Source organism: Thamnophis elegans, chromosome 16 (genome assembly GCF_009769535.1).
Source record: "Thamnophis elegans isolate rThaEle1 chromosome 16, rThaEle1.pri, whole genome shotgun sequence".
Lineage (NCBI taxonomy): Eukaryota > Metazoa > Chordata > Lepidosauria > Squamata > Colubridae > Thamnophis > Thamnophis elegans.
The window spans coordinates 35272689-35287151 of NC_045556.1; the positions used below are offsets into that span (position 1 = coordinate 35272689).

The 14463-nt window shown below is 42.4% G+C and overlaps 1 protein-coding gene across 2 annotated transcripts in view; it reads right to left on the reverse strand.

Moving 5' to 3' along the window:
- MAPKAP1 (MAPK associated protein 1) overlaps positions 1–14463 on the reverse strand; it is a 127132-nt gene that overhangs the window by 95923 nt on the left and 16746 nt on the right. For both annotated transcript variants that reach the window (XM_032233326.1, XM_032233325.1), the window contains exon 4: positions 11447–11601. In XM_032233326.1, the coding sequence (XP_032089217.1) occupies positions 11447–11601 (155 nt within the window). The remainder of the gene's footprint in view (positions 1–11446; positions 11602–14463) is intronic.

The window sequence follows — 14463 nt, forward strand, 5'->3', positions numbered from 1 at the left end:
CCCACCTAAGGTGGGACTAGGACTCTCCGTCTCCTTGTTTTTAGGCGGATGCCTTTACCGCCACACCTAACCCGTTCTAGTTTCTTGGCTACTCATCTTTTGCTTGAATCCTTCTCAAAAAAGGCATCCCCCCCCCTTGCTGTAACCTTCAAAAATAGGACAGAGTAAGGATTATGATTGTGGACCGGAAGCTGGGACACAGCGCTCTGAACTCTGAGATAAAATAATTCAATGTATATGCAATTATTCAGTCCATCAAAAAAAAAAAAATACTAAAGGAGTTTGGCATTGGTGGATAATAACGGAAGATCTTAATGTGAAGTAAATGTTGGTATTAATATTAGTTATATAAGTTTGTTAAATGCAGGGGTGGGTTCCTGCCAGTTCTAACCTCTTCTTTAGAAGAGGTTCCACAAATCTACAGTGTTGTTTAGAACCGGTTCCAGCTCCCTCCCCTGTCCGCACATCATCAAGATGAAGAGCGAGAGGAGGAATTCTGGGAGTTGAAGTCCACAAGTCTTAAAGCTACCAAGTTTGAACACCCTTGAGGTTTTTTTTCTAAAGGGTCAGGGGTGCAAGGGTCTTGTAACTTGACAGCTTTAAGACTTGCACACTTCAATGCCAGAGTTCCTGAGCCAACATGACTGGAAGAGGAATTCTGGGAGTTGAAGTTGCCAAGTTTGAACACCCTTGAGGGTTTTTTCCATAAAGGGTTAGGGGTGCGAGGGTCCTGTAACTTGACAGCTTTAACACTTGCACACTTCAATGCCAGAGTTTCTGAGCCAACATTTTGCTTGCTAAGCAAGAGCGTTGTTAAGTGAGTTTCACCACATTTTACAAGTTGGCCACGCCCACCCAGTCACATGGCCAGCAAGCCACTCCCACAAAGCAGGCCACACCTACAGAAGAGGTTCTAAAAAAATTTGAAACCCACCACTGGTTAAATGTTACAAATCCGATTGATAATATTTTATTCATATTAAAAGGTATGATAATTAAGATCGAGTGATCGGTATAAAAAAAACAACATATTGAAATATTGAATAACTAAACAATGCAACATTAAAATGTAATATAAAGGTGTGTATTACTACTGGCATTATATAAGCTTGTTAAATGAAACCAATATGATTCATATTAATTGTCTTGTATGAAACATATGATACTCAGGTACCACACTGCTCACACACTGATACGTTTGTAAAAATAAAAATGTGGCATTGGCGGCGAGGAACAATGTGTCAGGCGTGAAAAATAAGGACCACACATCAAGTTCCAGGTAAGATGACTTATTGCTCATGCATATATTCAAGAATCCAGTCAATTCATGGTCAGCACTAAATTGGCACTAGATAGGTTAATGGAATTTAAGAAGGCTACGACTTAAACCATTTGAGAGAACGTGACAATTCTAGACTGATTACTTGCTTGACTCCGCCCTCAGGCAATGCCTGTTCTTCTCCCACATTATGTCCAACAAGGAAAAGTTGCTTTAAAAAAAAAAAAGAATAAATAATTTGTCAGACAGAAACTTTGGTCCAGTTATGGACCAATAAAAGTACCATCAATAAAAGGAACAACCCCAAACTACCCCTTACAACAAGTACTAAAATTCTGTCTCTTTTTCTGCCGTACAGGAAGATCTTCATTTAGTCGCCATTTCCAAGTTTCAACGGCACTGCAAAATGTGACTGACGCCCGTTTCTCACAATTATGACCGTTGCAGCATCTCCAGGGTCCATGTGATTAAAATCCAGATGCTATTCAACCGACTCCTATTTACGACGGTTACAGAGTCCCCACTTTGAGATCTTCTGACAAGCCAAATCAACGGGGAAGCCAGGTTTCCTTTAACAAACCATGGGACTAACTTAACAACCGCAGTGCTTCACTTAACCACCGCAGCAAGGAAGGTCGCAAAAATGGGGCAAAAGCTCACTTAACAAATGTTTCGCTGGGCAACAGAAATTCTGGCTGAACCTGTGGTGGTACACTGAGGACAACCTGTGTTATAAATGAGGACCGACACGCCTTGCAACCCAATTCTTCTGTCCCTTGGGCCAATGTCGCGCAGCTGTGAATTGATAAAAGTCCAGTCAAGGGATGGTGGTTTATTTCGGTTTCGTAGCAAATCAGAATGTTCATAAACTGGCTATGTGTAGTTTAATGAAAAGAAGGACTAGGAGTGACATGATAGCAGTGCTCCAATATCTCAGGGGCTGCCATAAAGAAGAGGGAGTTAAACTATTCTCCAAAGGATCTGAAGGCAGGACAAGAAGCATTGGATGGAAACTAATCAAGGAGAGAAGCAACCTAGAACTAAGGAGAAATTTCCTGACAGTGAGGACAATTAACCAGTGGTACTCCTTGCCTCCAGAAGTTCTGAATGCTCCAACACTGGAGGTTTTTAAGAAGATGTTGGATAACCATTTGTCTGAAGTGGTGTAGGGTTTCCTGCCTGAGCAGGGGGTTGGACTAGAAGACTTCCAAGGTCCCTTCTAACTCTGTTATTCTATTCTAGTATAATGAAAAGAAGGACTAGGGGAGACATGATAGCAGTCTTCCAATATCTCAGGAGTTGCCACAAAGAAGAGGGAGTCAAACTATTCTCCAAAGCACCTCAGGGCAGGAAAAGAAGCAATGGGTGGAAACTCATCAAGGAGAAAAGTAATCGCGAACTAAGGAGAAATTTCCTGACTTTGAGAACAATGAATCAGTGGAACAGAAGTTGCCTCCAGAAGTTGTGAATGCTCCAACACGGGAAGTTTTTAAGAAGATGTTGGATAGCCATTTGTCTGAAGTGGTGTAGGGTTTCCTGCTTAGGCAGTGGGTTGGATGAGAAGACCTCCAAGGCCCCTTCCAGCTCTGTTATTCTATTCTATTCTATTCTATTCTATTCTATTAAGAATAGAGACTGGCCAGCTCTTGGTCTGAAGTGGTCTAGGGTTGGACTAGAAGACCTCCAAAGTCCCTTCCAACTCTTTCCCAACTATTCTATTCTAAATTTAATAGAATAATTTAGTTATTCTAAATTTTTTTAAAAGGAAGCAATTTTAAAAGGAGGGCTTCTCCCGCTCCCCAGGTGCCTCGTTGATATTCACTCCACCTTCCCTCGGTGTGTACGTATGGTGTATATATGTATGTCACACACATTCATCCGTATCCATATAGATGTGATTCAATCTGTCACGAGCTTCAGGAACGCTAGCACTGCAATTTGATTACCGCAACTGTACTTTTTAACTGCTGTCGGGGAAAAAAAAAGACAGCTCTTGTACAAACAGCTGCTGAAACACATGCCTGCTTTCGGGAGGACCGGTTTTAAATCATCCCACGGCGATGAATCTTTATTTGACACTAATACTTTTTAACTTCATAAGACAATTAAAATGAATTGCAGCTAAATGCTCACCCAAGACATCCTGGCTTCAACTGGAAGGGGAACACACTTTGCATGGTTGCTGTTGTTTTTGGGGTGGAAAAGAGACAGATGCAATCGGGCTTTTATTTGCAGGGCGGGGGGGACATCACCCTAATCAAGATGGTTTTGAGATTCAGCTGCAACAGATTGGCCGAAAAGACCCTGGTTTGGAGAAGTGCTGGACACGCACGAAGTAGATCCAACTTCTCTGGCTCCTGGCAATTTATATTATATAAGCGATAACTACGCAGTCAGAGAGCCACAAAGGCAGTAATGGAAACAAGAAGAAGGAAGGGAAAGGAGAGGAGGGTGGAAGGGAGAGAAAGAGAAGGAGAGATAATAGGAAGGGAAGAGGAAGAGTGGAGGAGAGGTAAGGGAAGAAGAAAGAGGTAAGGAGAGGAGGGTGGAAGGGAGAAAAAGAGAAGGAGAGAGGGTAGGAAGGGGAAGAGAGAGAGTAGGAGTAGGGAAGAGGTAAGGGAAGAAGGAAGGAGAAGGAGAGGAGGAAGGAAGTAGAGAAGGGAGGGAAGAAGAAAGGGAAAGGAGAGGAGGGTGGAAGGGAGAGAAAGAGAAGGAGAGATAGTAGGAAGAGGAAGAGTGGAGGAGAGGCAAGGGAAGAAGAAAGAGGCAAGGAGAGGTGGGTGGAAGGGAGAGAAAGAGAAGGAGAGGAGGGTGGAAGGGAAAGAAAGAGAAGGAGAGGAGGGTGGAAGGGAGAGAAAGAGAAGGAGAGGAGGGTGGAAGGGAGAGAAAGAGAAGGAGAGGAGGGTGGAAGAGAGAGAAAGAGAAGGAGAGATAGTAGGAAGGGAAGAGGAAGAGTGGAGAAGAGGCAAGGGAAGAAGAAAGAGGCAAGGAGAGGAGGGTGGAAGGGAGAGAAAGAGAAGGAGAGAGGGTAGGAAGGGGAAGGAGAGGAGGAAGGAAGGAAGTAGAGAAGGAAGGAGGGAGAAAAGAAAGGGAAAATAAGGTGGTGTTACAACAGGCGGAAGGGATGGTAAACAAAGCAACTCAAACTATATATTATAACCTTTTAAATGGAATAACAAATGTATAAGAATGGCAAAGAAGAATGACTACGTGAATGTATACCTATAATTGTATGTAAGAGAATAAAAAATAAAAAAAATTCGGAAAAAAAAAGGCAGTAATGGAAACAACAACAAGCCAGGTGTGGAGTAGTAAAAAATACTCTACTTGACAGGTTGCGACAAACCAGAGTTTGTTTGCAGGCGCGCCTGAGAACCAGCCTAGGACAAATTTCCTGCCGGTGATGTCAATTAATCAGTGGAACAACTTGCCTCCAGAAATTTGTGGGTGGTTCCATCGCTGGAGGCTTTCAAGAAGAGACTGGACCAGCCATTTGTCCGGAATGGTAGAGGCTTGATCAGGGGGTTGGACTAGATGATATCCAAAGTCCCAACTCGGCTATTCTGAAAAGTGCGCCTGGGTCTATACTCGTGTTATTTTCAACGGAGAATGAACTCAGATGTGGACCAGAAGCTGTAAAATGCACAGGACTGCCCAAAGATATGGATAGGGTAGTGGGAAAAAAAAGGACTAAGGGTTATATGATAGCAATGTTCCAATATTTCAGGGGATGCAACAAAGAAGAGGGGGTCAAGCTATTCTCCAAAGCACCTAAAGGCAGGAGAAGAAGCAATGGGTGGAAACTAATCAAGGAGAGAAGCAACTTAGAACTAAGGAGGAATTTCCTGATAGTTAGAAGAATCAATCGGCGGGACAACTTGCCTCCAGAAGTTGTGAATGCCCCCAACACTGGAAGTTTTAAAGAAGATGTTGGATAACCATTTGTCTGGAGTGGTATAGGGTTTCCTGCCTCAGTAGGGGGTTGGACTAGAAGACCTTCAAGGTCCCTTCAACTCTGTTATTCTATTCTATTCTATTCTATTCCATTCTTTTCATTCCATTCCATTCCACTATTTGTCTGCAATGATATAGGGTTTCCTGCCTGAGCTGGAGGTTGGACTAGAAGACATCCAAAGTCCCTTCCATCTCTGATGTTTATGTCCAACCTGGGGCATGTTTAAATTTCGCCCTGTGGTACCTGCCCTGCCAAAATTCTAATCCAACATGAGATGGGACTATTGTCATTCTACCCCAGAGCTGTAAAAGTTGGACAGGCAACTTCCTGTACAATCAACTAAGTCATGAAACGGCCCGGCTGAATTACAGCAAGCGCCCCCTGCGCGCGTGCACAAGCTTAAGAAACAGTCTGCAGCCAGAAATATTTTAATTAGCTCTCTGCTGGACTCATTGCATTTAAAAATCAATGAGTGGCTGCACGCTAAAGCCCAGGTTCGCAACTTTCCTTCTCTTCATATAATTGATCCCTCTGTGGCCCAAACACACATGTGGCAAACTCCACAGATTTCTGGAAGAGAACTAGTTTTGTGTGTGTGTGTTTTTCCCCGCAGTACGGATTAAAAAGCGGCATTGCTTGGGTTTCCGAGCTGCAGGTTAGGGTTTTTATTTCTTATTTCATCAACCCAAATTGCATAAAACAAACGGAGTTGAAGACAAAAAGGGTTATCTAATTTAAACTGTTTATTTATTATCCTGCCTTCATTATTGTTTATAAATAACTTGAGGTGGCAAAACATCCTTTCCAGAACTCAGCAGGAATTAGATTCGTGTCACTAGATATTTAAAGAGGAAACTGTCCTATATCAATCTGTATAATATCCTCCTTTATCTGCCTGTCTGTCTGTCTTCTTGTTTTGCTGATCCAGCAAAAACACCAATAGCAAAGCATGACAAAACAGCACAAAATAGCAGCATTACAGCAGGAATTCTTAGCTGTGATAGGTTTCAGGGGCAACTGTAAACTTGGATTGGGGGGTGGGGGAGAAAGTATTCTAATTTTATTTTCACTAACCTCCACCTGAAATTGTTTTGTAATAGATTTAATGGATGAGTAAGGAAGCAAGTATATTAGTGTATTACATATTTGCTCTTTTCAAAAAAAATATTGTTATCTGCATCAGAGAACAATTTATTCCTTTTGCAGATATTCCTCCATATTGTCGTATTTTACTTTTGGGATTTGATGACACTCTTTATGGGTTTCGTACGGGACTCTCAAAAGGGGAGGACAATGTTAAGAATTCTTGCTTTAGAGAATCTTTCCAGAAGTAAGGTGATAATAAGAAAGGAGATGGAGCAGTGGTGGGTTTCAAAATTTTTTGGAACCTCTTCTGTAGGTGTGGCCTGCTTTCCGGGTCCATTGGTGGAACCTCTTCTAACCAGTTCGGTAGATTTGACGAATCGGTTCTACCGAACTGGTGCGAACCGATAGGAACCCACCTCTGAGATGGAGGTGGGGAAGAAAATAATCCCAGAGTTAAATCAGGAGCCTTCATCCTGAGGCCCGTAGCCTTAATGTTAAAATCTCAAGGTGCAAAATTCAGAATAGGAATACGCTGATCTGTATGTGCAAGGTTACATTTAAATTTTTCCAGACCAAAAAACAAAACAAAACACGTAACAGATGACCTGGACAATGCCATTTCTCTTCACAGATTTCAAAGAATTTGAAAGAGACTTGAGTCAGGCTGCTGTTTTTGTTTCTAATTTTTAATGCTTTGCTCATTTCCCCCCTTGTTTTAAGAGAGAGTAATCTCCCTTTAGCACTTAAAAAGGTACAAGAGGAAATCACTCATGCTTGTATGTGGAACAACATCATAATTTACATGTATTTTGAGAGCGAGCAAGGGGGGGGGGGGAAGAACTAGAACTCAAAACAAAAATGCAACAATTATCTCTCTCTCTCTTTTTTTTAGGTGTTTCTAAAAATCAAAAATTTTGATGCATTTAATCGGGTGGCAGTATACAATTTCCTTTTTTAAAAAAAGAGGGGGGAAGCACTGAAGAACCTATGCAGATGTTAATTTGGATACACCTGTTCAGGCTAGAAATACTTCATTATGGAAAATGGAAATTAAAACCTCTAATTTGTATATACCTGATTTTTAATATCAAACCATTATCTCAGACATATTTTTAATCAGCGACACCGCAGTCTATTTCCTTTCCCCATCTTTTATCTGCTGTGGATGCGGTTCTGTTTTTTTTTTCTTCTTTTTTTGGAAAGCTATTTAGTACCCACAATTGTGTGGGAGGGGGAAAAAAAACCCACATTTGTTCATAATTATCCAGACGTAAATGTGGAACACAACTGGTACAAGAGCAGCATGCGAAAAATGTATTTAACGTCTACCCTCCCAAAATGCTGCTAAAAGCTATTAACCAGTACGTGTTAATTGCCACAGCATTCATATTAATTTTCACTTCAGGCCCGACATTGCTTGAATATTTCCCTTGATACGTTTTAAACAAAGTTTAATTTAAGGAACTGCTTCTATCAACACTTATGAAAATTAACAGCCAAGCAATTAGTACTCATGAATTATCCCTTCCCCCTGCCTCCTTGCTAAAAACAGTTGCTAACAAAGAAATCATTGTTGAGTTTCTTTTTCAGACAGGGGTCCATGGGACCCTCCCACCCACCCCAGCCTCAAATTCGATGGGCTCAGGTTCAAAGAACTGAAATAGGTTATCCGATTATGGCAGGGAAGTTTTATTTTTATTGTGTTTATCGGAAGTGCAAGGCAGAGATTTAAAAAACAAATCCAAAATTAAAAAAAAAAACCAACAACCACAGCCATTTCCCCCCTCCCCCCCCCAGTTCAAAAGCTTCGGGATGTTTGATTATCTATTGTTTTCACAACCTGAGCAACTTTTGCATGGATGAACCAATATGGACAGAAAAAGATAAATTAATTCAGGGTCTACGAAAGATTCTCAGCCATTCGGGTTCTCCCAAAGGTGTTTTTTCAAAAGGCAACTGGACTCTAGTTTCCCCCCACCCCACCTTGAAGATGAAGAACTGAAGAAGCTTCTTGGATGAAAAGCGAAACGTCTTCAAGGAAAAACGAAGTCCGGTTTGCCTTTGGGACAATTTAGGATAAGGCAAGAGAGGTTTAATAGTGCACTTCGAACTGCTGAAAATGTAGCCATCACACTACCCATTAAGCATTTTTGAAGACACAAAATCTTTTGGAGAATAGAAGAACAGAGTAGAGTAGAATAGAATTAATAGAGTATAGAAGTGAAAATGAACAATGAGTAGAGTAGAATAGAGGAGAATAAAAACTTTATTGCCACTTTAAATGTGCACTAATCACCATGCATTAAAATGAAATTTTGCATTCAGCTCTCAAAAGATAACCATTATCCATACACCCACAAGGTAAAGGTTCTCCTCACACATATGTGCTAATCGTTCCTGACTCTAGGGGGTGGTGTTTATCTCCGTTTCAAAGCCGAAGAGCCAGCGCTGTCCAAAGACGTCTCCTTGGTCATGTGGCCGACGTGACCCAAGCCGAAGGCATATGGGACGCTGTTCCCTTCACACCAATGGTGGTTCCTATTTTCCTACTTGCATTTTTGACGTGCTTTCGAACTGCTAGGCTGGCAGAAGCTGGGACGAGTGACGGGAGCTCACTCCATTACGCAGCGCTAGGGGTTCAAACCGCCAAACTGGCGACCTTTCTCATCGACAAGCTCAGCGTCTTAGCCCCTGAGCCACCGCGTCCCTTTTGAGATTCTTATGCTGACATTAAAAAACGTAATAATAAATAAAATCAATACATTTTTAAAGAACTCTTTCCCTCCTTGTAAAACTCTCTTTATTTTTTCTGGGTTTCAAATACGACAATTTGAATTCCTTTTATATATATATAAAAGGGAAGATATATATATATATATATATATATATATATATATATATATATATATATATATATATATATATATATATATATATATATATATATAGGGAAGACTTGAAGGGGTTTTTTTTTTTTTGGTTTGGGTTTCTTTTCTTTTTTTTTTGCAAACATTCATAAATTCTTCGCCTGGGAATAGAAACGTGCCTGATTTGCATAATTAACTGAACCAGTTGGGTCTCTTGAGGAAGGAATGCCTAATTGGGAAGAGATGGGGAAGTCTATTATGGGAAGGGGAGGGGGGAGTTTGGGGGCCTAATTAAGCATGCTTTTTTTAAAAAAAAAGAATCCCTACTTAATTATATATTTACTCCAGAGGCTGGGGTGACTCTTGAAATCTCTCTCTTTTTTCCCCCCAGATTGGGAACACTGCCTTTGATTCTCTCTTCTTCTTCTTCTATTTTTTTTTTTTTAAAGAAACAACTTTTAACGATCAGGGGAACATTCCCGCTCTCAACTGGCTCAGTTTAATTTTTATTTTGATGGGGAGAAAGGCAGAGCGAGCGAGCGATTGAAACTTGAGAAAGTGAGCTGGCAGTAGTTAAGTTGATCCTTCCCTGAATTTTTTTTGTGGAATGATGGCTGCTTTTGAATAACAGCCCGGGGGGGGGGGGGGGAGGAGAACAACTACCTCAAAGCGCCCCAAACGCAGCGATAAAGATGCATCTTGATGCACCCATCGTGCATGCCGTGGGTGCACGAGGCCTAATAGGTAAAGGTTCCCCTTGCACATATGTACTAGCCGTTCCCGACTCTAAGGGGCGATGCTCATCTCCGTTTCAAAGCCCAAGAGACAGCACTGTCCGAAGATGTCTCCATGGTCATGTGGCCAGCATGACTCAACGCCCAAAGGCACACGTAACGCTTTTCCCTTCCCACCAAAGGTGGTTCCTATTTTTCTACTTGCATTTTTGACCTGCTTTCGAACGGCTAGGTTGGCAGAAGATGGGACGAGTCACGGGAGCTCACTCTGTTACGCGGCGCTGGGGATTCGAACCGCCGACCTTTTTGATGAACAAGTGGCTCAGTGGCATCTTGGCCACTGAGCCACCGTATACCTATCAATGAAGCCTACTACATTGCTGAATTTTCCCGGGCAATATTTATCAGAACAGAGTCAAGGTCCCTTCCAAAGCGATAATTGAACTCCACTAAGCTATGCAATGAGGAGTTTGAGTCATCTTTGGCTTACTCTTTCGCGTAGTGTGCATCTGGGACTAATAAACCCTCCTTTCTATTAACCTAAAAAGTAAGTTAAGTACAGCTGAATGTGCGGACTGGCTCGGGTCACGACTGCGTTAAAACCTGTTCTCGTTTCAATCAAAAATTGTTGACGAGCTTCTATGTATCCGAACTTATAAGTCAAATGTTGGAGATGTGATTGTGTTGATGCTATGTATTATTATGGATGGTGAATTTGTAAAAAAGTTAAAGCATTTTGGATAAAAATATGGTGGATTATTCAAAATATTCTTAACAAGAGGATGAAGTTCACTCCTCAGTTGTTTTTGCTAGTTATAATTACATACTGTATAGTTCTAGAGTCTAATTTGATTCCAAATTTAATAACGGCAGCAAGATTGCTGAAAGAAGGAAGCATTGCCTACAATTCAAGAATGGACATTAAAAGTAGTAAACTTGGCAGAGATGGCGAAAATCTCAGCATATTTGAAAGATTATTCAGATGAGAAATACAAGTTGGAATGGAGAAGATGGATTGATTACATTGAAAATAAATATTGGACTAAGAAATTTCAATTAGTTTATGAATGAACAAGGAATGTTATAATTTATCTAAATTTAGCTTAATAAAAGTGGAGTTAAAAGTACAAGAGGGAGGTAGGATGTTATAGTTAGCTTATGTTAGTGTATGATTGTTAAATGTTTATACCCTGTATTTTGCTCTGGGAAGTTGGGGGGAGGGAGGGTTGGAGAAGGGGCAGGGTTGGGGTGGAGGGAGGGAAGGGGAAATACTTGTAAAAATTTTCAATAAAGAATTTCTAAAAAAAAAAAAAATGTTGATGAGGCGCGGTGGCGCAGGAGTGCTGTCCTGCACGCTGCTTCTGCTGATCGCCAGCTGCCTGCAATTTGGCAGTTCGAATCTCACCAGGCTCGCGGTTGACTCGGCCTCCCATCCTTCCTGGGCTTGGATTGGAACGTTTTATTTCCCAAAGCAACAATGAAGGGGGGGGAGAGAGAACCGAAAACAGAGCTTGTTCTGGCTTACCTTGCCATCGAATTTGGAGTATTCGTTGAAGGGATTATTCAACTGCAAAGGACACTGCTCCAGCCGGACCGAGAGGGTGGAGGGCTTCTCCGGAGGCGCGTGGGCAGGCTTCACCCTGAAGTTCTTCTTCTCAAAAAGGCGGCTTAGCTCCTCGGCTGGGGTTCAAGAGAAAGAGAGGGAGAAGGCGACGTGTGAATGGCCGCGGAGGTTCTCAGTCGCGGTTGTCTCAAAGGTGCTTTCTCGAGAGTCAACAGGGCTCGGTTTTCCCTCGAGGAAGCTTCTCACCCAAGACGCTTCTTCCATGTGAGGTCAAGAAGTCAGAAGGGAAGAAGCTCCTTGGATAAGAAGCGAAGCACCTTCAAAGGAGAGGGAGTCAAGCTATTCCCCAAAGCACCTGAGGGCAGGAGAAGCAGCAATGGGTGGGAACTAATCAAGGAGAGAAGCAACTTAGAACTTAGGAGGAATTTCCTGACAGTGAGAACAATTAACCAGTGGAACAGAACTTGCCTCCAGAAGTTGTGAATGCTCCAACAATGAACATTTTCAAGAAGATGTTGGATAGCCATTTGTCTAAAGTGGTGTAGGGTTTCCTGCCCAGGCAGGGGGTTGGACTAGAAGACCACCAAGGTCCCTTCCAACTCTGTTTATTCTATTCTATTCTATTCTATTCTATTCCCCACTTCGAATGGTATGATTGTTGTGCTTTTTTAACTGTGTATGGTCTTTATGTTTTGTAACTTTGTCTGTTTTTCCCCTCCCTTGAGTTGTGAGCCGCCCTGAGTCCCTTTCAGGGAAAAGGGCGGCATACACATAAAGTAAAATGAAAAAAATGAAAAATATTCTATTCTATTTTATGCAACTGGAGGCTAAAACATATAAAGAACAGTTGCTAGAACTGGATCTGTCTAGTTTGATGAAAAGAAGAACTAGGGGTGATATATTAGCAGAGTTCCAGTATTTGAGGGGCTCTTCAAAGAAGAGGGAGTCAAGCTATTCTCCAAAACACCTGCAGGCAGGCAGAAGTAGCAACGGGTGGAAACTAATCAAGGAGAGAAGCCACCTAGAACTGAGGAGAAATTTCCTGAGAGTGAGAACAATTAATCAATGGGACAACTTGCCTCCAGAAGTTGTGAAAGCCCCAACACTGGACATTTTGAAGAAGATGTTGGAGTACTGGTTGTCTGAAGTGTTGTAGGGTTTCCTGCCTAGACAGGGGTTGGACTAGAAGACCTCCAAGGCCCCTTCCAACTCTTGTTATTCTAATTCCTCAAGGGAAAAACTTAAGTCCGGTTGCCTTTTGAAAAAGCACCTTTGAGATTAAAACATCTGCTGGGCACTCCCCCCCCCCCCCAAGGCTGAAACCCCCAATGGAAAGCTAGTCTATGGGGAACTGGAATTTAGCTACAGTTACCGTATTTTTCAGAGTATAAAATGCACCAAGATTTTGAAGAGGTAAATTAAAAATTAAAAAAAAAAACTTTTTGCACTTTGCAGGCCTCCCAAACCCTCTGCACATCCGTTTTTACAAAGGGGGTAGGGTTTCGGGGAGGCCAAAAATGCTGTATTCAGTGTATAAGACGAACTCAGATTTTCACCCTCTTTTTTGGGGGGGGAAGGTGCGTCTTATACTCCGAAAAATACGGTAGGTAATACGGACTCTGTCCCTGGTGAGTTATCCAATCCCTAATCAGTTACTCCATGTTGCACACACTTTTAGGAGCCAATGGCCAACAGAATGACCCCAAAAGCTTCTGCTTTTGAAGAAAACCTGCTTTTGGCATTGTATATTTACTTCGTGTGTGATATTATATATAAAGAGGAGTTAATGAACCCTGCTGAATCAGTTACCTGTCTGTGTGCTTTCTGGATGTGACTGCGGCAACAAACTCTGATAAGTGTTGTGGGGTGATCTGGAAAACTATGACACGGCACAAAGGATCAGAAGGCGGGACTTGATTTGGGGCCATGAATGCTCTCTGCGTTAGGTTGTTTCCCTGCAGGCATTTCATTACCTGACTAGGGAACATCATCAGTGCCAGAAGGGAGTGGGGAGGGTTTGCTCTCCATTTACATACAAACTGGTTTGATTTTGTCTTGCGAGAAGGCTTTCCCCAGCTTCTGTGTTCACAGCCACAGAATGTGAGCAGAGCACTTCCCAAAATAAAGCGGGATAAGGCTTGATAATGTAGCGGAGCAAAATACAACAAGTAGTAGAGTTCATAAATAGTGAACTGATTATTTCCTTGACTTGTTAAGGGCAAACACAGGAAAAAGTTGGAGTGGGGGAATTTGCCGTGGAAGGAGTCCACTGGGAAGGCCAATTCCCAAATGGATCAGCTGATCTGCAAGGAATCTCGTTGTGTATTCACCGAAGGGATGCACTTTAAAGCGATGAAACGGAGCACGGATCTCTCTCGGAATAAAAAGGAATCTCTCTCTCTCGCCAGTCCTGCTTTGCGCTTCCGGGAGGAACAGCAGCTTAATAAACGAAATGGTGAAATGTGCGTAGGGAACTAAGGCGCGTAACGAAACCCACATATCCTTTGCTATTCTTGAACAAAGAGGACACAACTAATCTGTTCAGATTAGCAGCTCAGCTAGGGGAGCAAAAGTGCAGCTTAGGACAGCAAAAGCAGCTGCAAAGCTTGGGATCACTCTCCTTATGGGATCTGAAATGGAACCGCTTGCAGGAAAATGCGGGGGGGGGGGGGGAAACGACAGCAGCCTCCTGTCGATCTCTAAAGCTTTCACTGCCCCCAAGGATTGAGGTCTATCAGGAGAAGAAACCAGAAGCAGGCCTCCTCCAAAATATTCCACGGGTGCGGTTAAAAACGGGTGTTGGACTACAAGTCCCATCATCTCGCCTGCTGGCTTGGGATGATGGACGCTGAAGTCCAGATGGGTGGCACCCGTGGAAGGACAGCTCACATTTTCGGTGACCAATTGGTGGTCCATGGGAAAATTTGGGTGGTCCGCGGAAAAATGATTTGTATTTTTTTATATGGCACTAAATCAGG